Source organism: Rhineura floridana, chromosome 3 (genome assembly GCF_030035675.1).
Source record: "Rhineura floridana isolate rRhiFlo1 chromosome 3, rRhiFlo1.hap2, whole genome shotgun sequence".
NCBI lineage: Eukaryota > Metazoa > Chordata > Lepidosauria > Squamata > Rhineuridae > Rhineura > Rhineura floridana.
The window spans coordinates 25865908-25890988 of NC_084482.1; the positions used below are offsets into that span (position 1 = coordinate 25865908).

The 25081-nt window shown below is 43.0% G+C and overlaps 1 protein-coding gene and 1 long non-coding RNA gene across 2 annotated transcripts; one reads left to right on the forward strand and one right to left on the reverse strand.

The window, feature by feature from the left end:
* Positions 1–1174: 1174 nt before the first annotated feature.
* LOC133379565 (homeobox protein Hox-A1-like) lies at positions 1175–12005 on the forward strand. The gene is made up of 2 exons (XM_061615096.1): positions 1175–1808; positions 7905–12005. The coding sequence occupies exons 1-2, from the start codon at positions 1211–1213 to the stop codon at positions 8255–8257; spliced, it is 951 nt and encodes a 316-aa protein (XP_061471080.1). The 5' UTR covers positions 1175–1210; the 3' UTR covers positions 8258–12005.
* On the reverse strand, positions 7746–24634 carry LOC133379566 (uncharacterized). Its single transcript, XR_009761207.1, has 3 exons — positions 24584–24634; positions 20493–20556; positions 7746–8381 (listed from the first exon to the last, which is right to left on the reverse strand). It is a non-coding gene; the product is annotated as an uncharacterized LOC133379566 (long non-coding RNA).
* Positions 24635–25081: the final 447 nt, after the last annotated feature.

Consider the following 25081-nt stretch of genomic DNA (forward strand, 5'->3'; position numbering starts at 1 on the left):
AAACTATCTAAACAATAACATCATTATATTCAAAAGACTTGGGGGGAGGCTCCCCGCCGTTGCCACCGTCATCCTGTCACCAGATTTAACTAACCATTAGAAGTATGTTTTCAAATCTACTTCTCCCCCCCCTCCTTTGCTTTTTCTGTGATCCATGGATTCCACTTCAAAGTACAAGCAATCGCTTGAGAAATATCCTCCCGCATCAATCAAGTTACATGAGAATTCGCCAGTGCAATATATATATATACATACACGCACACACATTTATTAACTTTTTGTAACCTTGCTTTAACCATTATGATAAGTCTCAGTGGATTTTTAAAGTAGCAGTTTTTAGGCGTTCAATTGATACACACGCTTTATGTGCAGAAAGGGTTGCGGTTGTGTTTCGTGATCTCTCTCTCTCCCCCATACACACACTTTTGAGGACTGCCACAAAGTTTGTGGTCTTCTCCCTGACTTCCCCTCCCGATCTCTCCCTTACTCCCCAGCGCCACAACTACACAACCCTGCGCATCTATTTTCATTGCAAAAGTGATTGCAAACTTCATCAGCGAAATTAAGATGAAACGGTGCGTTATGGCTGGGTACTTAATAGCACCGAGATTCATTTTCGGAGGGAGGGTCGGAGGGAGGGTAGGAGGGAGGGTCGGAGGGAGGAGAGGCTCCTTTAGGAGAAAAATCAGATCCAAAGATGCAACAGACAGAATAAAAAAGGACTCACCTTTCGCTTCCTGATGGCTATTCCAGTGGGATCCTGGGTGGCTGCGGTGGAGGAGGGAAAGGGGGGTCTGCGTGTGTCCATTGCTCGCAGCCCAGAGAGAGATCAGTTGCAGAAGAACCACTTCTCTCTCATTCCTCTTGTGTGTTTGCCCAGAGAGAGACTGAAAGTTACAAATTGCTGCCATTAACTCATCAAACAGTGCCTTCCCCCCCAGTGAACCTTGGCCATTGGCCAAGTGCTCGTCACGTGGCTCTTCCCCCCCCCGTGTCTCGAATTTCAGCTGGATTTCTTTCTCAGCCAACATGTCTCCCCCCCCCCTCCGGGGAGCGAGCGCACCTCCCCGCGCGCGCTCGGCTCCTCACCCCACCCCCGCCTCCTTGGGAAGTGGGGGGTGGGGGAATGTCCAATTTGACATGGTGAAAGCAGGTCCAAGGTGGGGGACGCTGAGCTGGGCGAAAGGGGTAGGCAAGGAATGAAAGCAGGATGAATGATCCTCATCCCTTTCTCGAGCTGGTGTGTGGGGCAGGGGCCAGGGGCCAGTTGACGCCGGGGACGCTCTCTGGAGGGCAGGGATCGCAGGAGAGGCAGGGAAGCCTTAGCTGCTGCCGCTCCTGCTGCGCTGGGGACAGAGACGATCAGATGGGACGGGATCTTCGTGGGGGATCTCCACCCCACTCCAAGCGCCCTTCTCCGGCCAACCCGCCCCATCATCCCTCTCGCCCATCTCATTCCCTCCTTACTGGGCCCAGCCCGCCTCGGTATCGATCCGGAGTGACTTGCCCCTCTTCCAGCTGCAATCCAAACTCCTTCGGGGTCCCCTACCCCCCTAGTTATGGGGACAGAGATTTCTCCGCCTCTTCCTCCGCGTACCCAACTTGTTTCCCTGGACACCCCTTTGGGGCTCGGCTGATGGATCACCAGCACTCAGGTAGCCCCGATGATGTCCTCTTAGCACAGCCCGACAGCCTGGGAGGCTTGTTGGTCGCCCAGGGCGAGAGAAGGAGCCCGCCTCAGGAGGTTTACGGCACCATGGAAACTTTTGAATGGATGAAAGTTAAGAGGAATCCGCCCAGAAGAGCAGGTGAGTGCTGGCAAGCAGGGCCGCGGTGGATCTAATTGGATGAGTAGCGCGCGCGCCTGCAACATCACGGGAGACTCCAGGTACCACAAATAGGTAATAGAAAGTCATCTGTCATGCCGAGATGTCTGTAACGTTGGGCGTCTGATTTCTAAGCAGCGCACGTTTTGGAATTGTAATAACGCCATTTAGCATTCAGAGCATAAGGGTTTGAGACAGACGGGAAGAGAGATAGAGCGCGCAAATTCTTAAATTAAAAAATAAACAGTGTTTTATTTTGATTTTTGGTGTGTGTGATTTTTTAAAAAACGAAGGTCTGTCTTTAAAATGATAAGATGAGGGGCAATTTTCCTTCGAATTACCCATGCAGATAGAATAATTAACTATTTACTATGTTCAGAATGGGTTCCATTAATCAATCATTTCGTTAGGAACTGACCGTCTGGGAAATCATGAAAACGCTGAGGATTAATTGTTTCAAAATTATATTTACGTTTTCGATATTTACATTTCCAATTGTTGTTCTGAATGTCATATTATGTAGATAGATACAAACAGACAAACAAACAAACCATATTTGCCTTCACTAGGGAAGAAGCAGAAACTTTGCAATGATCCTTCAAAGTGGTTCAGCCTTTACCTCGGATTAAAATCCGATCGAATCTCCGGGAAGAAACCGGTTTGTGAAACGGAGGTCGTGTTATTCTGTGGCAAAAGCCCTAACTCTAGACCTGAAGTCTTGGGAGCGCACCTTTGACGCTAACTGGTTTAGACTGCAGTTCAAAGCATACGTACCTGGAAGGAAGCGCCCCCCCTTTGAAATAAAATGGGAATTATTTCCAAATAAACGTGTTTAATATATCGCGGGGTTAAATGTACCATAAATTTGAGCCTCCTTCGGACACACGAAATTGTGGGGATCATTCAGACATGATCAGAAATAATCACTTTCTCTCCTCTTCCTCCTCTCATCCCCCCCATTATTTATTTTTTAAAGAATTTTTATTTTGCCAACCTTCCGACAAAATGGCCCCAGTTAAATCTGTCCCCATTATACCATCCACGCCTGGAGGACATATTTTTAAAAATACTATCCCATCAAATAGGCGAAATTATTTCTTGATGCGAGTTCTAGGTCTTCCTGTTCCGGCTGGTGTCAGCCAATATTAACACGCGCGTGAAGTTCTCTTTATACGTATATGAATTTCGTTTCAAGTGCTTGCTTGCTGCCAGATAACAGGTTATTCCTCGATTGGGGGCCTGGCGAGGAGAAGGAAGAAAATTCCTGAAAGTCTGCTAAACTTCTAAACAACAGGTTGGCGTCCAAACCAAAATCGTTCACGTTCTCGGTGCTTTCCTTTCTCCCTATGGGGGGATCACCAGGGCCTGAAACCTTCTAAAGGCAGGATCAATTAAGCCGTCCGGGATGGGAATAGGGCAGATGGCTTTCTTTAATCTTGCTCTTGCTGCAAATGAGATTCTGGAGGGTTGAGAGTTATTGTTTTGTGCTTTGTTTGTTTATTCCCTTGTTAGTCTAGTTTACCTTTTCTGCAATGATTTTGGCTTGGAGGGGTGTGGAGTTCCACACACCGGCATCCCGGGAGGGGTGGGGTAGAAGGGAAGAGGAGAAGTTGATCCCAAATTAAAGCAGAACCGCGGTAACTCGATTCGCCAGCCTCATCTCACTGGAAGCCGTCCTCTCCAGCGCAGGGCTCTTCCAAATCAGCATCAGTTCAGCACTTGAACGGGAAAAACGGAGGCTACAAGAGTAACGAATCATTAACCCAAAGGGACAATGTGCGATCGCATCAAAGGGGCGCTGGCACGGAGACCGACCTGGCCGCTCTCAAGCTTTCAGCGCAGAAACTCCCTGCCAGAACTCCGGAACAGGGAGAGCCATGGGATCATTTGGGCGATAGGCGCGCTCCTGTCTCACTCCCTTTGGCCATAATGAGTACCGAAGGGAGGGAGGCAATCCAGAACCGTTGAAATCTGGGAGAGCTGGGCTGGGGATCTCAATGAGATTGCCATCACCTCCAAAAACATTTCTTAATGATATATAACGGTATGTACACACACACACACACACAAATATTAAAACGCATTCCTCTCCCATTCTATACTTTCTTCCGTTTCGTCTTTTGACATTTATTCTGGATGGCTTTATATTTTTATTTCTTTATTTAAACGATCCGAAAAGATCCGGCGTTGTTTCTTCTTCCGCGGCAAGAAAATTAGGTTGCTTTTGAGACGGGTGTGGGGCTTTTCTGGTTTAATTGCTCGCTTGTTTCATTTTCAAAACAGATGTCTCAATCTGGAGAGGGTATTTGTTTCTTATTTCCAAAACCACGGCGAGAAAATAAAAATAATGATGGACATTTTCAAGATCTCATTTGGGAGGTGAGGAAGAGGTTGTTTAAGAGAGAGAGAGAGAATAGATACTACTCCATGGAAAGCACCTGACTTTTCTTGAAACACAACATAATTCTTCTCCGTGACAATGTGAGGCTGTTACACTGGGGAGTACGAAGTACTTAAGTTCTCCAAAGTTTTAAGCAAAGGGGAGGCCGAGATTCTTGGCATTTTCAGACCTGTCAACCTTTGAGATGCATTTTCCATTCCGGGCTGGGGAAGGTTGTCTGTGTGTGTTTCCTACAACCCTATCTGTAGAAAGATCTCGGCCGAAAAAACTTGTTCTCTTTTGTTGTGAATCTGGAGGGGGGGAGAGAGAGAATCGCCATTCCCAAGCAAGGGAAGACTTAGTTGCAAGAAACTGGGGTTGCCGACGCCTTGTGTCTGTATAATACGCTTTTCGTATCTTTTTTTTAAAAAAAATATTTTGGTTTGTTGTGTTAAACTAACACTTCTTCCATTGTTTCACATGGAAAAGGGGAAAAGATCAAAGGCATTTGAAAATGAGGGGCGTTTTATTTTTAAGACATCCAGAAAACTGGCATACCTTTATAGTGCCAGCGTCTTTGTTTTAATGACTCTTTTTTTAAAAAAGTTGACGCATTCGGTTTTCTTCAAACCTGGGAAAGTAAGCCATGCTAAAGAGAATCTTTTATTATTATTATTATTATTAAATAATGGATTGAAACAAAAAATAAAACTTGTAGGGGGAGCGAGGGTGCGTGTGTGTTTAGGTTAGGTTTTGCAAAGATACGAACTCTCTTTTTGGATGACACAGTGGTTTGAGAAATGTCTGCGATGGAAGGGGGGGAATTAAAGACAGGCCCTAGAGATATAAACATATTTGAAAGGAGTCAAATTTATATTCCGTCTCTGTAATTTACAAACCTGTTTTAGACAGAACCGGGCGGGGTGGGGAAAAGAGAGGTTTTGTTTCATTTCAAATGAAGGTAATTTTCTCTAAAACAAACAAACAAACAGATCTTTAAACATCACCCTCTGCTCTGACCCACCACATCTATCAAAGCTCTCGCCCCTTCCAAGTGAGCTCACCCTTCCAACCTTGGTTGTGATTACTACTTCCGTCCAAGGTACAAAACGTGGGCCATTCCCAACTTCCACTGCTGTTTGGCTCACATATTCTATCCCCCCAGAGGAAAAGGCAGGCATAGTTTTTGAAAAGACAGTCCCCCAAACTGAACTGGGCAGAGGGGAGGGGGCTTCCTTGGTTTGAGAATGGGGATGAGTTACAGTTATGGCATTTGGGGGTGTTAATGGCTCCTGGCAGGGCAGGATTCTGACCCGTATGAAGTAAGGTAGACAGCAACAAATCATTCGGCTCTTGACAGGCAGATGGACAGAAGCCATCATGCCCAGTTCCTTTACTCAGGCTCAGCCCTCCCCAACCTGGTGCTGTCCAGATGGCATGGACTACAACTCCCATCAGCTTCAGCCAGCACCACCAATGATCAGGTATGATGGGTGGTGTAGTCCAGCAACATCTAGGGACACCAAATTGGGGAAAGGTGCTCTAGATTCTCTCAAACACCACTTCAGTTAGAAGGCAGAAAGAAGTTTGGGACAGTCCTCTCTGTCTTCATACCTTCCAACAAGAGACTGATTATATTTCTTCATTTATTAAAAGATGTATACCTGCCTTTTGGTCCAGAAAGATCTTGTTGTGTTCCTCTGAAGATATTTTTGCTTGCCACCATGCATTGGTTGCTTGTCTTTAGGGTGCATCGCTTTGGTATCCCTTGCCTTAACTCCCTCCCCCCCTCAATATTCCAGCCTCTGAGAAGTTCTCCACAAAATATGGGGGACATGGAAAAAACTTAAGGCAGTGTGGACCGCAAGACTTAAGTGGAGATGAAAGAAGCAATGGAGTAAAAAAAGCAGGGGCAGCTAACCTGTGGCCCTCCAGATGTTGTTGGACTTCTGCTTCCATCAGCCTCAGACAGCATGGCCAATGGCCAGAAATAATCAGAATCAACATCTGGAGGGCCACAGGTTCCCCACCCCTGGTATAAAGCTTCACACACCACCTTTGAAGTGTATAGATTTTAAGGGTATCCTGAAATGTGTACAGTAATATATATGTCAAATGCCACAAACACATGTTGGCAAATGCCTCAGTGAATCGTGATTGGCAGCAGCTCCTAACTGAGTGTACAATGAAAAAGTTGGGTTTGCCTCTGCAGCAGCAATGTGTGAAATGAGCCCACAGAAACAGGAGGAGAAAGCAGCCTTGCCACTAGCAGAATCAAGGGGGGGATTGTATGTCCCAGACAGTATTCCCCTTTACCCCAGAATCCAAACTTTCACTTAAGGCTGGTCTATGGAGGGGGATGGGCATCATTTGATTTCTAATTTCCTGAACTGTTTCTACTCTTTCCCCTGAAATGTGTGGTGTTTGAGGTGATGTGAAGCTTCTGGCTGTGCAGTTTGATATGTGATGGCTCATTCACTCATGCAAATCATTGATGGATGCATCAAATTATGGGCATGCAAGTGTAAGTAGTAAGACTCCAACCAATTTTTTTTAAAAGCAAAACTGAATCTTTTGGCCAGGGGAAAGACAAAGCTGCTTGGCCAAGTCCTATCTTTGGGGAGTGGGGCTACTTCCATTGACTGTTGAATCCCGTGCTGTAGATTGACTATTAGGAGAGGAGAGTTGATGTGAACTAAACCACATTAACTGGCTTAGGCTGCCATCTTGCCTAAGGGAAGAAAAATGGCTGGCTATAGTTTGCATAATTTACAGGGGTTTTCCTGTTTAGCTCTGAAGATGCAGCAGGAGCTTGTGTGAGAGAATGTTCCACCACTACCACCACCCCTCCACCCCTTTGAACACCTCCAATGATGCCCTTAAGGCACAGCCAGTCCAGGCCTGCCCATACAGCAAGTTATCCCAACTGAGTCATTGAAAATGTTGCAAGCTTTCTACAGTGCAGATTCTTCAGGAGGCACACATCTTCAAAGCAAATGATTTTTTTAAAGAAATGGATCTTTATACATCCAGGCTGATTAGTATCTAGACAGATTGGCTCTTTTAAAAAATATATACAGTAGGGCCCCACTTTTTGGCGGCCCGCTTTTTGGCATTCTGCTAATACAGCAGTTTTCAATTAGAGTAAGGCCCCACTCATACGATGCTTGTTTTGCTTTTACGGCATTTTTCAGGCATCAGGAGCCATTTTATTGACAGAGTTCCACTTCTTGGCGGGTTTCGCTTTTCGGCGGGGGTCTGGAACATAACCCGCCGTATGAGCGGGGACCTACTGTACATAATTTAGTCACCTATACTTGTTTTAAAAGTTGTATTGATTTTATTTATTTTTATTATGTGTCCATATACATGAGTGTCCATATACATGTATGTACATGATGTTCTGCATCTGTTGTTTATATATGTGCATATTATATATGTGTGTTTGATTATTTTTTGGTTTTATTTGTCTTTAACTAGACTGTGGATTTTAACTGTGTTTGCCTTCAATCTTATTTGCACACTGCTTGGAAAACCTTTTTGATCAAGTGGTTTATGTATTGTCTAGCTAAATAAATATCAATTCCTCTGAGTAGGAAATGAACTGGGCAGAAAAAACATAGCGAAAAGAGGATGCTGCTGCTACAAACCCGGATGGCATCTTGAGTGATGATCCCTTCTTCTTTTTTCATCCTTAGTAACATCACATGACCCAACTGGGGACAGGACATCTTCCTCTTGCTCTCCCAGAACCAACTTCACCACCAAGCAGCTGACAGAGCTGGAGAAGGAATTCCACTTCAACAAATACCTGAGCAGAGCCCGACGGGTGGAAATCGCCTCAGCCTTACTCCTCAATGAAGCCCAAGTGAAGATCTGGTTCCAGAACCGCAGGATGAAGCAGAAAAAAAGAGAGAGGGAGGGGCCCCTCTGGGGAACCACAGCCGGTTGCAGTGGGCAGGGTTGTTCCTCGTCAAACAAATCAGGACTAGCCTCTCCACCATCCTCCCCTAGCAGGAGCAAAGAGGACATCATCACTCCACCACTTTGACTGAGAAATGAAAGAAGGAGGCATTCACTGAGCTTCTTTGCCTTCTTGTGAAAGTCCCCAAGTCACTTTGAAGGGACATAAGAGATCTTTCCAGAGAGGATAGGAACGGACATCAGTGTTTCCCCTGAAATCGAAAGGATAACAAACACTATAGTGGTCTGTCACTCAAAATTCAGTATGGGTGTGTGCATGCGTGTGTATATCAGTCTTTTATTGGAATGGCCTGGTGGGAATCCAAAATAATTGATGTGCAGCACTCTGAAGGGTCTTTGCTGTGGGTTGCACCAGCATTAAGTTACACAAGAAACCCAGGAAACTTCATTAACTAGGCATTTCCAAGCACAGAACTGGACATACACAATCACACATTTCCACTTCTGTGTCTTCTTTCACATTCTGCAATCAAGGTGTCATCTATGTACTAATTACCTAGCCGCACAACCCTATACATATCTAACTCAGAAGAAGTAGGATCTACTTGAGTTCAATGGGACTTACTCCCATAGGTCACTTACTTGGGACTTATTTCTGAGTAGATATGCACAGGATTTCACTGTCAGGGTCCTAAAACACAGGCAATGAAGTATTAATGGAATGAATCCTTCATTATCAGTTCTGTTTTAAACATCTGGATAGCCAGTGCCATCGAGTGTCTTCTGTACTGTTTAGTTTCAGATCTAATATTCTATGTAGTTTGATAATGTATGTTACTCTTTGTTGCCAAATTTCTGCTCACTTGTTGCCAAATTTCTGGTGCCTGCAAGATTCTAAATTGAGTATAATACTCTTCCTTAGGACACAATTGGAGGCTTGTGCTTTGATCTATTTCTGTTAATGTTTAGAAACCTATTTGTTGATAAATATTCTAGCTGCACACCATAAAATACTTACAGCACCTCTTCATAGAAACTTCTCCAGTGCACATCGAATGGATGGCACAATGTTGATCTTGTTAGTCTAATCATGGGGAATGACTTGCCCTTTCATTGAGATGAAGCTTAAGGGAACAAGTGCTGCTGTTTTACAATCAGGCCCATAAGTCACTTCATGGAATTGACCTAGAAGCAAAAGCCTTTTGAGGGAACATTTTTGATTACTATATTGGTTTCCCTAACAATTAATGAAGGTAACTCAGAGACCCATCCCAAAGACTTCTGTGACCCACCAATATATCTCAACTCACTATTTGCAAATCACCAATATACACCTACCTCTAATCAGTAGGGCAGCCTTTCCCAATCTTTGGGTCCCCAGATGTTGCTGGACTGCAACTCCCACCTGCCCCAGCCAGCATGAGCAATGGTCAGGAATGATGGGAACTGCAGTCCAGCAACATCTGGGCACCCAAACGTTGGGAAAGGCTGCAGGAGGGTATCCATTCCTGTGAAGAAAATCCATTCAAATAAATGGCAAAGTCTCCTGTACGGTTCCTTTGGCAAGGCAGCATCTGCTGGTTGACTTCAGTGGTTAACAAAATTGTTCACCCAGATCAGTGTAAGATTTTCTCCCACTTGTGCTTTGTCTAGCATAAAACAACTTCTCCATAAAGCCGAGAAGAAAATAAACATTCACAGACTGTTTTCAAAATGCAACAGCGATGGTAATTATGCTATAAATAGCACTGGTAGGACAGGAGGCAGTCATTGCCTTAGGAATGAGGAGTATGTTGCAGCAAAGATTATGAAAATATCGTTTCATAAGTGAGCTCTGGCTTAATTTGCCTTATCATTCAGGTTGCAATCCTGTACACAATACTTATTGGTGAGAATGAGTCTCATACATATGTCTTGCATTGTCAGGGTCTTCATTACAGTGCCCAGCCCATGGCAGATAGCACGTTTGTCCCAGTCAGGTGATGATTGATCCTGAATGGAGTATCAAGCAACCAGCTACCTTGTAGAGAAGGAGTAGAAAATTGCATTGAAGTTCAAGTTCTTCATTGTTTGTTTCAGCCATAAAGACCATAAAAATACTTTCAAACATATTTCACAAACATACTTTCAGAGGTCATTTCTCCAGTTTTATACTGAGGAACTATGCCCATTTTATCAGCTTAAAGCAAGGAGAGGATGAAGGGAGAGAAGCAGGATATTATTCAAAGTCAGATCAGAAGGAAGAGGGATGGATATCCTGAACAGAAGCATGCAATCCAAGCTGCTCCTTCTTTCTTTCTTTTTGCCATATATTTGTATTTTGGCAGTGATGTTGTTGCAACTCAGCTTAGCTCAGGTCATGCCCCAGCAGTGAGTCCTGACCCACCAGTGAAGACCAATGCTCTAGAGCAGAGGTAACCAATGTGGTGCCCTCCAGATGTTGCTGGACTACAACTCCCACCATCCCTGACCATTGGCCATGCTGTCTGAGGCTGATGGGAGTTGTAGTCCAAAAACATCCAGAGGACACTACGTTGGCTACCCCTGCTGTAGAGGAAACAGACACCAAGCCATCCAGCACGAGGGCTGACATTGACAGGGTCCTTTGAGGACAGGACCAGGAAACTCTGACACAATCTTCTGGGAACAAGTTCCAAGACAGCCTTATTTAAAGTAATGGGTGCACTCTTCTTTAACAGTTATTCATTTTGATCCAGTGGGAGAACTATGTGTATCAAACAGCTCTATTGGAGAGCAATTTGTGCATATGTAAAGTTTATAGAAGTGATTACACCTTAGGAATGGGGAGAGAGAAACTTCAACCAGGTGGTGGTCTGTTTCTTTTCCCTTAAATCCAGAGCCCCACATGAATGTCACAGCTCCTTATGTGTGCATTCTGCTCTATCCATTTGACTAGACTGTTCTGCTTCACATGTGCAGAGATGCTCATGGGACAGCAGCACTCAGCCTCTACTGAAATGATGTGCACATTTGAAACTGTCTTACGATGACTCAGGAAACAAAAGGGATGAAACATCACAGACAGCAAGTCAAGTGTATATATTGTACGAACAATGTACTTTATAATGCACATACACCTTTCAAATAAACCAAAAGATAAAAATGAAATGCAGTTCAAAGTATATGAACAGCAGCTCAATATTTAAAGATCCTTGAAAGCAATCCCAAGAATTACACACACTGGGTTTTTTTCTTTTTCTTTTCAGGAAATCTTGACTTGTTTCAGGAAACCTTTATCAAGACTTAGAGCCAATTTGGCTGCACATTTTCAGCAATCCACGTAACTGACAGTGACAATAAACTTTTGCAGCCATCTAGCGCTGGCTGAGCTGAATCAAAATTTGTACAGTATATATGGGTATATACATGCATGTGATTGCTAGTAGTTCATAAAGGTCCTTGCCAGACCTGCTACCTAGGGTCCTTTTTGGTTGGAGATGCTGGACTCAAACCAGGGACTCTCTACATATAGTGCATAGGTTCTGCCACTGAGCTATGGCCCCTAACTATGTTGGTGTGGCCCCTATTTCCCATGCTCAGAACAGAATGTGGTGCTCAGGGCTTATGCTTACAATCCTGAAGGGTAGAAACACACAGGTAATCCACTGCAAAGGAAAAAGAGCTCTGCATTCTCATAATGCATTCTCTGCATGCCACCCTGGGCTCCTACTGGGAGGAAGGGCAGGATATCATTTTAAAAAATAAATAAAGCTTATAGAAGTTTTAAAAAGCTATTACAAGATATCTACCTCTAAATTTGCCTGGACTATCAGAAGGATGACACGGGTTTATAATGTATTTATTATTGGTGTGCACTTTTGGTGTTTATGTAAGCAAAACAAGGGGGTGTTACAGATGCCGCCATTAAAATCTTGCTTTGATCAGTACCCACTCTGTGTGTATTCTTTATTCATTACACTTTTACCCTACACTTCCTTCTGAGGAGTTCAGAGCTGCTTAAGGACAGTTTCTAGATGGTCTTTGGCCTGCCTCCATCAACCACCACTACCACATTGTCTGGAGTAGATGATGGGCACATTATTTTTCCCCAAATACACTTTTACATAGCAATATAGCTCTATTTCCTCAGCCCTTGCTATATCCACTAAGCTTACAGGCACCCTCATGCCTCTGTGCCTCTTTTTATCCTTTCTTAAGATCTCAGCTATGGGTTTGTTTCCCTAACTTGCTACTGTAACTGAAGTTATCTCGCTGCCACCGTTTGATACTGTTTCTCAACCCTTACCTTTTTATAACCCTTATATTTTTACCAGTCCTTATATGTATTGTTATGAGCCGGGGGGGGTTTTGGAATGGATGATTTCTTTTTTTTTTCCAATTAATTTTTATTCAGATTTTCAAAATCAAGACAATACAAAAAGAAAAACACAAATTAAAACTAATACAATAAAAAGAAAAAAAAGAAAAAAACTATTGACTTCCGATGTGTCGTAGTTCAGCTATAGGTCTATAATATATAACAAACCTGTCTCTTGATAAATTATAAAATCACCTTCCTCCAGCAGTTATCTTAGTTGGTATCAAATCTCATTAACATCATATCATTTTATTCTTCTACAAAAAGTCAAAGAGAAGTTTCCAATCCTTGAGATATATGTCCATCAATTTTTTTCTAGATAGACATGTCAATTAATCCAACTCTTCAAGTCTATTAAATCCAGTAATTTCAAATCGCTCTTCTTCCGTTGATTCCATCTTCCATCTTCCATCTTTACGCACCCAATAATCTTGCTGTCATAGTCATATAATAAGAGTCTGATAGGGATTTCCTTCATCACAAATAATTTCTTGCCATCATTTCCGGACGTATCACTGAAGTATTGTTGCAGAACCGCATCTCTGTTCCTCTTTTTTACAGAATGCACTAGCACATCTCTTGAAGAGTTTTTCATTGTCACAAAACAGGAATTAATTCTGTAGACTTTCTCCATTTCAAGTTCCATCAAATCCTTCCAGTCCATGAATTTTTTCAAGCCAATGATATCTTTATCTCCAATCTCTTCACCAATTCCTTCAGGGACAGCGCTGAATTCCAAACAGTAATATTTGTCTCCAGGATCCATCACAGCCAGGAAATCCAAATCTTTTTCCAAGACCATATTTAATCCAATCTCCAGGGCTTGAACCTTCCCTTTAATTTTTCTTTCATCCTTTTTTAATTTTCCAAATTTATCTTTGTTCTCCTTCCTCATAGAATCCTGAATTTCTTTCAGCTCCTGTCTCATTTCGCCAAATTCACTTGTCATCACTTGTCTGTTATGTCTGAGTTCTTGTTTTGTTAACTTAATCTCATTCATTATTTTCTGAAACATATCTAAAGAGAAAGTCCCTTCTTGTACATCCATGATCTCAACCACCTTCTTGATTGTCATTCTTAAAACCAAAAAAAAACACAATCCCTTCAATTTCCAATGTCCCAAGCAAAGAACAGTTTATTTCTTTATCCAGTTACAAAGGAGTTAATCTTTCAAGCCAGCTGACGTCACCCTCTAGACAAGACGAACTGCCTTATCTCTTGTATGTCCAAAAGTGCCAAAACAACTTTAATTCACAGCATCCAAATAATTAGTAGCAGGAAGAATGAGCAGATTCGTCAAAAAAAAAAAAAGTAAACCGGAAAATAGTCCCAGACATATATTACTCAAAAGTCTTATAAATCAAAAAAAAAATTTCTCTTTAAATTAGAAACCCCTCAGCCATTTGTAATCTTTATAATGCTGAATTCCATGCCAGCTTTTTGCAATAAAAATAAATATAAATTATTTCTATTTTCTTCCCCTTAGCTCCGTGAATAAAAGAGAAAGCTATGACTCACCCAGGGTTTCTTAATTGCTGGTTCTTTGACAAATCTCTTTAGCTGTATTGATAACAAAATAATGAGAAAAGACAGGAGAATGCTTGCCTGTTAATCCGTTTTTCTTTGAAGAAAAAAAACGGCTCACTTAATCAGTTGAGCTGGTTGGAAATCCTAGCTCCGTCCGAGCTGCTGGAAGACCTTCTTTCACAGAATTCCAGCCTCCAACAAACACAACAAAGCTCTGTGGAAAATCTCTACGTTTCTTCCTTATCCGGAAGAAATTTTCCCCAGTCAAAAAGCCCTTCTGACTGGTTTTAAAACTGAAAAAGTTTCCACCAAGACGGGAGCCCGTCCCAGAGGCAGCACAGGCGGAGCGATCCTCCTGGGAAGTCCGGAATGGATGATTTCTGTGGGTCACCTTTCCAGCCCGATTTGGAATCCTGTACCTTGGAATGAGGAACTGGCTCTGCTGGCCAATGAGTCCTTTGTTTTGATAATAAGAGTGGCCAGGTAGTTAATGGGCCTATTTAGTTGCCCTGGCAACTGGTGAAATGGGCCAGGAAGATCCTTTTGTTATTGAAACTCTTCAGGAAAGCATTCCCCCCCTCCTACGCCAACATTCTGTCTCTGCCTTAATCATTCTAATATAGTAACTCACCACATATAACAGAATACACACACATACAACATTTTAACATGCAAGTGTGGAACATCACAGCATTCCATACAAAGCCTCGGGAGTAGAGCCTTATCATGTGACTTCAGACCGTTAAAAGACAGGCATAGACTGAGAAGATTAATATTGGAAGTTGAAATTGGTTGGTAGGACAACTGGGCAATGGAGGGTAGGACCACAAAAGCTGCAATCCATGAACTGTTCACTCATTAAGAACTCCCTTGATGTCAAAGAAAGTATTCAAGAGCAAACAGGTTGTAGCTTGCAGCCTTAAGTGTTGCTGTTCTGCTAACTTCAGCAAAGAGGGGCAACAGTTGTGGGGAAAGCTTTTCTATTCATAGTCTCAAAAAAGTCATCATTTGAGAAAAAAATCAACTAAACTGTTAAAGTTTGATCTATTATTGGTGTTCTCAACAGCTGCATCAGAAAACAAGGAACCAACACAAACAAAAACCCAACCCACATCTGAATCCAAAATGAATATTGTGAATTAAATGATGTTGTTGAATGTTTACTTACCTTGTTCTAGGGTTCAGACTTTCAGAGAATTTGGATTTGGGGAGCAGAGACCACCAGCTATTAGTGAAGGGGTGAGAAAAATCCAGTTCTGTTCACATTTTAATATGAAAGCCACCTAATCTGAACTTCACAATAAGTGAGCCCAAACACAGCTATCCTTAGAAATTCACACGTGTCCAAATTTTGCAATGCAGTTCTCCAATCATCATCATCACTGTTTATTTGCATACCACCTTTCCATAGTAATCTATGCTCAAGGAGGCTCACAACATAAAAAAGGTTACATAATTAACTGTTAGAAAACAAACTTCAAATAGTCAAACTATAAATTAAAGAAAACATCTTAAGAAATATACAATAAATGAAAACACTGTTATAATTCATAACAAGATCTACCAATAAAAGACAAAAACATAATCTCAATAACAGCAAAAATAATTGACCAGCAGAATTAAATTCTGGCCCAAGCAGATGTCTCAGGCATCTTCAGGTAGTAGCACCTTTTATAGCTGCTGCAGTCAGTCAGGACCCCACCCTCCCAGACCAGCTGGAAAGAGTCCAGCAAGCAGGGAGAGGGTCTTGCAGGACTTGCAGTCAAGTTGGTGTCCGGCACAGTCAAAATGGTTTCTCCCAACACAACCAGTGGGTACAAAAATGTGCCATGATGCCACCTTGGAATTCTGGGGTCAGTGATGGATATTGATGGACTTTTGCTGAAACTTCACAATGATTTGCCAACAGTTGTTACTTGTCCATACCAGATTACCTTAACAATTAGAGAGAAGGGCATAATGAATGCCCAGTTTTGGAACGCAGGTGGGAAGAATAGATATGAAATAATGAGAGGGGCTGGGGGCAGGGCTTTCTTTCATTGATACTCCATTCACAAGATTCTTAAAATGTATATGTTTAAAGACCCAAAGAGAAGCATCACAAAAAAAATTATATTATTTCCTTTTGGATCCAAGCTAACAAATATCATGTAATAATTCTTGCACTGGACATGTTCATCATGGAACGGCCAAAAGGTGCAGTCGCAGGTGAACAAATATCAAGTAGTTGATAACGCATGCAAAAGTTGTTTATCTCATCTGAGGTTTCATATAGTTCTTCCAGCTTCTTTTCAAGATCCCTCAAAAATCCTAAGATTGGCCTAAAAATCATTGATTGAATTCTGATTTGAGAGCTTTTAAGATACATATTTTCCATGCTATCTATAGACTGTTTCAGGCATTCACTTAACTCATATGAATGAAGGAGAGCAATGTGTGTGTTTGTGTGTGTCTGTGTGTGCTGGTATATTCTGCCACCTTCAGCATGTCACCTTGCTCATCTTTATAGCCCTCCATGCGATGAAGCCTGCCATTTTTCTGAAGCAAGGAACCTCCTCTACTCATTCAAGATCCCCAAGTGATCTTTGTATAATCAGGGTTCTAAATCACATGGGGAGCCTCCATGAGAATAGGAACAGATACACATGCACACCCTGGTTCAGCAGAATGCTGTTCAACTCACTGAGGGCTGCACAGACAAGAAAAGTGGCATGCCGGGAGGGGAAGAGCCACTTTCCCTTGCTCACATGAATGGACACCTAAAGAGAGCTAGTATTGTTCTTGTACACATGACCACAGGAGACATTGGGCTGTGTCTGAAGTAGTGCTAAGGAACACATCCCATCTCAGCAAGGATTTCTATGTGTGCAACAGGATGTCCTTCCCTCCTCCCAGTGTGCAGCCCCTACATCTGTTCAAGGGGTTCCCCCAACCTTCTGGAGCAGTTTTGGGAAGGGCGCAAGACACGCTTGGGAGGGAGGAGAGGGAAAAGCCCTGTTGCACAAGCTCATTCGGGCAGGACGCATCAGTTGAATCCCACCCACTAATAATTGTAATTCCATATTATATAGCACTGAAGCGTATTCTTATTGCTTCACAATCACAGCAGTCCTTACAACCCTTGATGACAGGCCAGTGTTTTCCCCCCTTACATTACATATGTGGGGGATGGGGGAGGAAATGAAGCAGAGAGACTAGTAGCTTGCTTAAGACCACCTTATGAGTTCCTGGATAAGATGAGAGTTGAACTAGTAGCTTCTTAGCCACAATGCTATGCCAACTTTCACACAACACGATCATGAAGGTGCATGCACACACCACACAAGTACTCAGATCTAACTCCTAGAGCAAGAACAGCAGGTTTAAAGCCAACAAAATAGCTACTTCTGTAATCCAGCGCTATGACCAAGCTGTTTCTTCCACCGTTCAAGCTGTTCAGCAAGTATATTTAAGGGTATAGCAACCTGGACTAAGCAGCAAAACTCTACAGCATGTACCACAATATTGCATGTTTGTTAAAAGACAGAGAGTGGCTTCCAATGGAAGATTTCACCACTTCCTGATATCATTTAGACAAGCTTTCTTATGAAATCACAACTGCCTTACAGAAAATCCATACAGGCCCACTCTTCCTTTCACCTCTGACCTTTTGACCTCCGTCTTGCCTTAGGGCAACAGTGACCCGGTCACTGCCTAACCCTGAGTCAATAAGTCTACCTTCATTAGCATAAAACATGAATCTAGTGGCAGTTTGACAAATTATAACTTCAAGCTAAAGATCTGCCAAGTGGCTAACTCCTGTAACGACTATTTATCATTGGAAATGGTAAATCATAGAATTCAGATGACTTAATTATTCAGATATAAAAGAGCAAAAGCAAGGAAGGGAACTGGGAGGGTGGGAGCATCCCCCAGTTTCTGCAGGATATATAAGAATTAAAGCTTCTCCACAAAGCCAGGGAATGTAACTTGCACTGGGAGGTGGGGGGGACCACCCTCTCCTCTCCTCCGTCTTGACTGAGATCACCATCTCTTCTCCCCTCGGATCTCATTCTCCACTCCTTTGTCTGTTCTCGCTTTTTATCCCCACTTCTCTCATTTTTCTTTTTCTTTGTCATTCTTTCCCCCATCTCTTGCTCTCTGCTTTGTCATTCTTTCTTAACCTTCATCTTTATGTCTCATCCTCTCGCTGTTCCATCCCCCCACCCCATTTATCATTTAAGTTTTTGCGTTCTTTTTGCTCCCTCCCACTCCCTCTTTCTCCACTTCTTATTTCAACATTCAGTTGTTGCTGCTGCTGCTGCTGCTGCTGCTGCCTTCCTCCTCCTCCTCTATTTTACTCTGTGGGCCCTTCCACACTGGTATTTTTTTGCAGCTATATTCTGCAACAGGTCATTGACGCAATAACAATGCATTAGTCATGGATTTATACCGGACCGTCAACACATCATTCCGCTCTGTTGGTTATTCTAACGCTTCCCCAATGTTCCCACATTATCGCCCTCTGGAGGAACCCCACCACCACCACCAAAAAAGCCCCTGGAACATCCGCAGTATGGAAAAGTTATAGGATTTCAGCAGGAAATTACGGGACATGTATCAACTGGAAATGAAGCAGCAAGTCTACCCCGAAACTTTTGCAGGGGCAAATAGTGCTGCAGGTGGGATTGCGTATAACTGCCCTGATAGCAATATGAGCACAACTCATCATGAATGCACAATAAAAAGGACAGTCTGCCAGGATCCCGTAACAAAAGAAAGGGTGAGTGTTAAGAGAAGGCAGACACATTCTACTTCAATGGGATACTAGATGGAGTACTGGCACTAAAGATAGCCAGGATGATCCGTTCAGCTCTGATAGAAAAATAAAGTCTTGAGGGTCAGTGGTGACATGATGTGGTAGAAAGGAATCATCTCCCCTTATGGGACGATGCAGTTTCTAAGCCAGACACACTTTCTTTCTCACATGCCAGGGTTCATAGATCAAGGGAAACCATCCTCAGCATTAGTGTTTCCATGTGCCCTCTATTTAAAGGCAGAGAGTCGTCCTCTATTAAAAGGGGTCTTCTATTTGAAGTGCTATCCTCCAGTCCAAGTCTGGCTTAAAGATAAAGAACCGTGAGAAGGAAGAGCAGAGGCCTTGAAGTTGCCCATCAAGGGTTAGCACACTGAGCAAGCACACAGTTACAGTCTTCTCCACTATGGTGAGATCTATTTATCTATTTATTATTTGATTGACATCCCGCCCTTCCTCCCAGCAGGAGATGGGCTGTGTTTCTATTTATATCATAGTATTAACATCAACATTTGCATCTATGCATATAAATTAGCATCAACAACTGCTGTGCAAACCTAGGGAGCTACCTTAGAGTGAGTCAGACCATTGCTCCATCTAGTTCAGTATGGTCTATAGTGACTGGCAGCAGCTCTCCAAGATTTCAGGCAGGATTCTCTCCCTGCCCTACCTGGAGATGCCAGGGACCTTCTTCTTTGGTGCTGTGTTCCCTCTTTTGGGGCAACGCATAAGTGGCCACTTTACTCAGTGTTAGGGATGGGGAAGAAATTTGGTTCTCATTTAAAGTCGAATTTGTCAAATTTGCAGTTTCGGAAACAGGAGAACTGAAACACAGCCGTCCAACAAAATCTCCACTTTCCCAGATTTTGTGATGCAGTTCTCCAACCAAACAATGCTTACAAAATGCATGTATTGGGGGGTGGGGCTGTGCATAAAACTGAATATATTAGTGAAAACTAGGAGAAACTGCTTGCAAAACTCTATACATTAGTCAAAACTACATGCAAAACTGTGTTTAGTATGAGATATTCACACTAAATGCTGAAGAATTTTCAGGAGGATTTTTTTTAGAAAATTCACAAATTGCTGCAGAACTGAATTTAAGATTGGAAAAAGGAGGCAGGGAGAGAACCAAAATGGACAGATGTGTCCATCCCTTCTCAGTGTATGGAAATTTTCTTAGACATTTAAATAGAAACTTTTTTTCTCCTGCAGGGAAGGGAAGGGAAGGGCCAGGACTTGTGCTACTGTTGTATCTGTGCAAGACAACCAGCAATGTACAAAATGGGATTGCACAATACAATTTCTCCACATCCATTCTTCAAACACATTTTGCAGGAGTGGGGAACCTGAGCCCCAGGGCCACATTCCCTCCTGGGCAACCTTCCAGGGGTCATATTCCAGTAGTGGGTGAGGCCCAGGGCAAAAGTGGGCAGAGAAATGGATAGGACTCTGGAATGGCTGGTATTCCAGCTATATAAAATCCGAGGTTTCTACAAACACACATCACACATCTTTCTTATCCCCTTTTTAGTCACGCAAGAGGCATTCTTGCAGTTCAGGGACACATTCCAGCCAGGTAAAAGCAACCAAGGGGAGACGGCTGTGCCCTGGCAACAGTCCCAAGGGCCAAACTGAAAGACCTGAAGGGCCGCATTTGGCTCTCATACCTGAGATTCCCCACCCCTGATGCATGCTTACGTTTCTGTTCTCTTGCCTCTCCTTTTCTGCTTATTATTTCTGCATTCCCATCTTCTTCTGAAGCCTATAAAACACACGACCTAATTAAAATAAGCCAACACCAAATTGCTCTCATTTTCTCCACAGAGCTAACTTTAATTGGAGTAAAAAAAACTCCTCTCTGAATGAACACAAAATTCTCAGTGTGTAAAGCCTCCCACTCATGCTATTTCATGGCCCTGGTTGCCTTCAGTATCCCAAGAGGATGGTATCTCCTCGCTGCCCTGACACCTGGATATACTTTGAATGGTGCAGCAGTGTGTACAAAATACCAGCAGCCCTGGTTTAAACTAAGTAGGAAGTGGTGCCTCTCACAAAGAGCAATGAAGATAGCCTCTCCTTTACTGAACTCCATCATTCCTTCCTATTCCCCCTTTAACCCATGAAGAACCATAACAGTATCATGCCCCAAATGGTACCATCTCCCTTACTCTCTTCAAATCCCTTCTCTTCCCTGAAATCCTCATTCTCATCTCCAGGCCCAACAGCTTGGGGCAGTCGGCAGGGCACCATCTCCCACACACAACCCACCTGTGTTTACCGGACATAGCCCTGCATATTCCTCTAGGCCAGGCTTTCGCAACCAGTGTGCCTCCAGATGTTGTTGGACCACAATTCCCATCTTTCCTGACCATTGGCAATCCTGACTGAGGCTGATGGGAGTTGTGGTCCAACAACATCTGGAGGCACACTGGTTGGGAAAGGCTGCTCTAGGCAGTAGCAGGCAGAGTGGTGAGACAGCTCATCAGGCAGACCAAACCTCCCATCAGCTGAGTCACTGCTGCTTACCGGGAAAGAGAGTGTGAGGGGTGAGGTGATGAGGAGATTGGTGCCATGCAACACAGTGATGGAGCCAGTCAGGTGGCCCTGCTGGTACATTTGCACCATGCCAACCTCCCTACCATTTTGCCCCTCTCCCTTTCCTTCCCTGTAAGCAGCAGTGACCCACTTGTCAGGAGGTCAGGTGAGCAGCGCCACCCACTACACCACCATCCACTACTGCCTCCAGGTTTGGGCTCGCCATATTGCAGTGAGAGACAACAGCAACCACCTGCCATTTTAAATTTCTCACAATACCCTGTAGTGATGCTACCCTGGGCATTGTGTGTAATTAAAACAGTTGGTAGGCATGGATCACAGCAGTGCCCGACAATGCCACTGATAAGCCATTTGGGGGCAGGGGCAATGACATAAGCAGGTCACTAAAGGGCACTTTGCCAAGGGTCCTCTCAAACCTGGAGCCAAGCCTCATCATCCCCAACCAAAAGAAAGGCTAAGGTTGGATCCTGTGGCCATTTCCATGCAAGTTAGTCCCATTGAACTCAGTGGCAGTTAAACATGCATAGGATGAAGATGCACATTACGTGTCCTACTGCCGTGTTTGCTTCCATTACTCTTCTGTTATACTTTCCTTCCCTGTTCCTTCCTCCATAATCAACATTTTGATTGTAAGCTGCTTGGGGCAGAAACATGTCTCTCTTTTTTTTAACCTTCTTCCTTTTGTTTTGTTGTTGCTTACGTTATTTCACAAAGCACCACATAAACTGATGGTACAATATTAATAAATAAATGTGTGCTTATTTCTATAAAGTTGACCAGCTTTATGTTCAATGGAGTGAATCCAAGCTACCCAGCATGCTGCAATTGTGTTTTTACTCAATCAGCCCAGCCCCAAGAATCCCAAAATCACCCAAAATTCCATAAGCGAGGGATTTCATGTCCGGATTATATTTTACTACTTCCAACACAAGGGAAGAGAGGAAGCAAAGTTTACACTGAGTGCTGCTCCAGCACACACTGAAAAACATATATTGCCTTAAGATTTATGACAGAGGCTTCTTCCTATAAATCAGCTTGTGCTCCCCTCCCCTTTTTTGGACGGTGTACAAATTTAAACACATGCATCTGATTATCCTTATTTTTAGAATGGGGGAAACAGACCGGCACTTGTAAGACAAAGAGGCTATGAAATGCAATGGTATTGTATGTGTGTGTGTGTGCATCAAAGAAAGTGTGTTGTAGTAGCCACTAACTGGAACACATTAATAGTCATTACCACCACTGCCCATACAAAACTGAAAGCTAATCTTTCTCTTTCTCTCTGTAGGCATCTATCATCTACCTACCTAATTTCTCTATTTGCATACATATTTGCAGGATGCCTGGAATTCTGCACAAATAAACCCAAAATTCTGAGTCTGGAATTGATTAGACAGGCATGTACACATTTATCCAGCTTGCGTGATGAATTTGGAGGGCACTATCTTCTTCTTTTGTTTAGCAACATTGGGATTTTCTTCCCGATTTTTCGGATAAGGTTTTTTATTCTTAATTTTTTTAAGGAGAGAGGCTTTGGAAAACAGGGTTGGTTCTCCCAAAACACTGAGGATAAATGCAAAACGAGTGGGACATGATTTTGGGATGGCAAGTACTATAGAGAGACTGGGAAATTAAATGAAGTAATACTTCCTCCCTATCCTTTCCAGATTTTCTCTTGAATCTTGAGGACTAGAACCCTCCCTCTTTCTCTCTGAGCCTAAAATTCCTGACTCCCACTTTATGTATATATATCACACATACATATTTGCCAATTTCAGGGGAATTCAACAGATAGCATTGTCCTAAACCATACAGTGCAGTATGGTCAAGGTGCACTACTCCTAAAGAGGTTTGGTCAGCCCCTTCTCTTGTAGTTTTAAGGCAATGGTTAAAAACAAATTGCTAGGCCCTTGACGTGGTTTGAATCCCTCTCTGCTCTTTGTGTTGTTTTTAATGACTCTGTTTTAACATTCTTTGCTATTATTGTTATACTTTACTATCAGTATATGTTGATACATTTTTATGGATGCAAGCAGCCGTGGGGACACCCTTTTGAGGGCTGGAAGCCAGGGAAGAAAATCATTTTATAAATAAAGAAATCATAGGATACAACATATGAGAACAGGTGTATAGAGCATGGCTACACATGCATCAGGAAGTTGTGGCTGGAAACAGCTCCCTGTCAAAAGCACACTTGGTAAGAAACTTTCTTACTGGCTCACATAGCTCACAGGACAAATCCAACAGTTACGTATCAGACAGAGAGGTCACATCAGCACCATATATTTAAAGCACATTTATACCACTTTAACAGTCATGGCTTCTTCCAAAGAAATTCCAAAGAATTTAAAGATACAGAAGACCTCTTGGAGGGGTCTTCTGTATCTTTAAAAGTTGTGCAGGGGAAGGGAGAATTCCACCTTGTGGTTTTTCCCATTACAGGGTTGCAAGAACACCTGCACTTGGCTGACTTCCTCTTCTCCTAAAGATACAGGATCAGTCTCAGACCATGAACCTGGCACCCCTACTTGGTATTACATAAAGATAGTGATGAGTGCTATGCAATATCTGGCTATCTGAAAATCACCTTGAGCTTTTAAAGTCCTTGATTCCTTCAAGAGCTTGAGCATATTATTGTTATTATTAATCATTTATATAGCACTTTAAAATGCAAATGGCTTTGCAATTATTGTTATATCATTCCCCTGACACAGGTGACCTTCAGGAAGTGGAATAGGTTTGTATACTTGAGTTTGGGCAAACTTTTGGATTTTGTTAAAGGAGAAAATGGAGTAAAGCTTTGTACATTACATATTTATATAAATAAATCAGCAATGTGGCATATCATTAAATGCACAGCTATTACCAGCTAACCCATGTGGTCTAAGCAGGTCTAGCTATGATTCAACTGCACATCAGTTCTCAACTAAGCAAGGATAATCTAGGCAATGGTTGGCTCATTCTCTGCATAGGATCTGGACTGATGTCAACACAGAGATTCAGGCCCCATCTGCGTGATACAATTATTATTGTTGTTGTTTAGATTTATTAGCTGCTTGTTACCTGAAGGTCTCCAAGTGACATACAACACCAATAAAAACAAAGAAATAAAACAGCTCCACAATAAATCAATGACACCCGTATACAGCCACAGGGAGTTTTGGCAGCATATTAATAACAGACAACATCATCTCAGTCTATCAAATGCATTTTGGGGGAAGGTAAGTCTTTACCTGAAAAGATGTCCAGGAAGGCGGCAGACAGACATCACTGGTGAGTGTACTCCGTAGATGGGGAGCCATAACTGAAAAGGCCCTCATATCACTTTAAATAGTAATAGCTTCCCCCAAAGAATCCTGGGAACTGTAGTTTGTTACCGGTGCTGAGAGTTTTTCCACTCAGAGAGCTACAATTCCTAGAGTTCCCTGGGCAGAGGGACAGACTGTTAAACCACTCTTCATTTGTAGCTAAATTGGAGCCCTGCTGGATCAGGCCCAATCTATCTGATCCTGCATTCTGTTTCTCACAGTGGCCAACCAGATGCACATCGAAAGCCCACAAGCAAAACATGAAGGCAATTGCCTCCACACTCCCACTATGGTTCCCCAGCAACTGCTATACAGAGGCATGCCTTCAGAGTTTAGGTGGGAGATCAGATGTGAAAGGGTTCCCCCATGAAAAACTGTAGCCGTGGATCAGGAGAAACCTTTTCCCTCACACTCAAGGAGTGT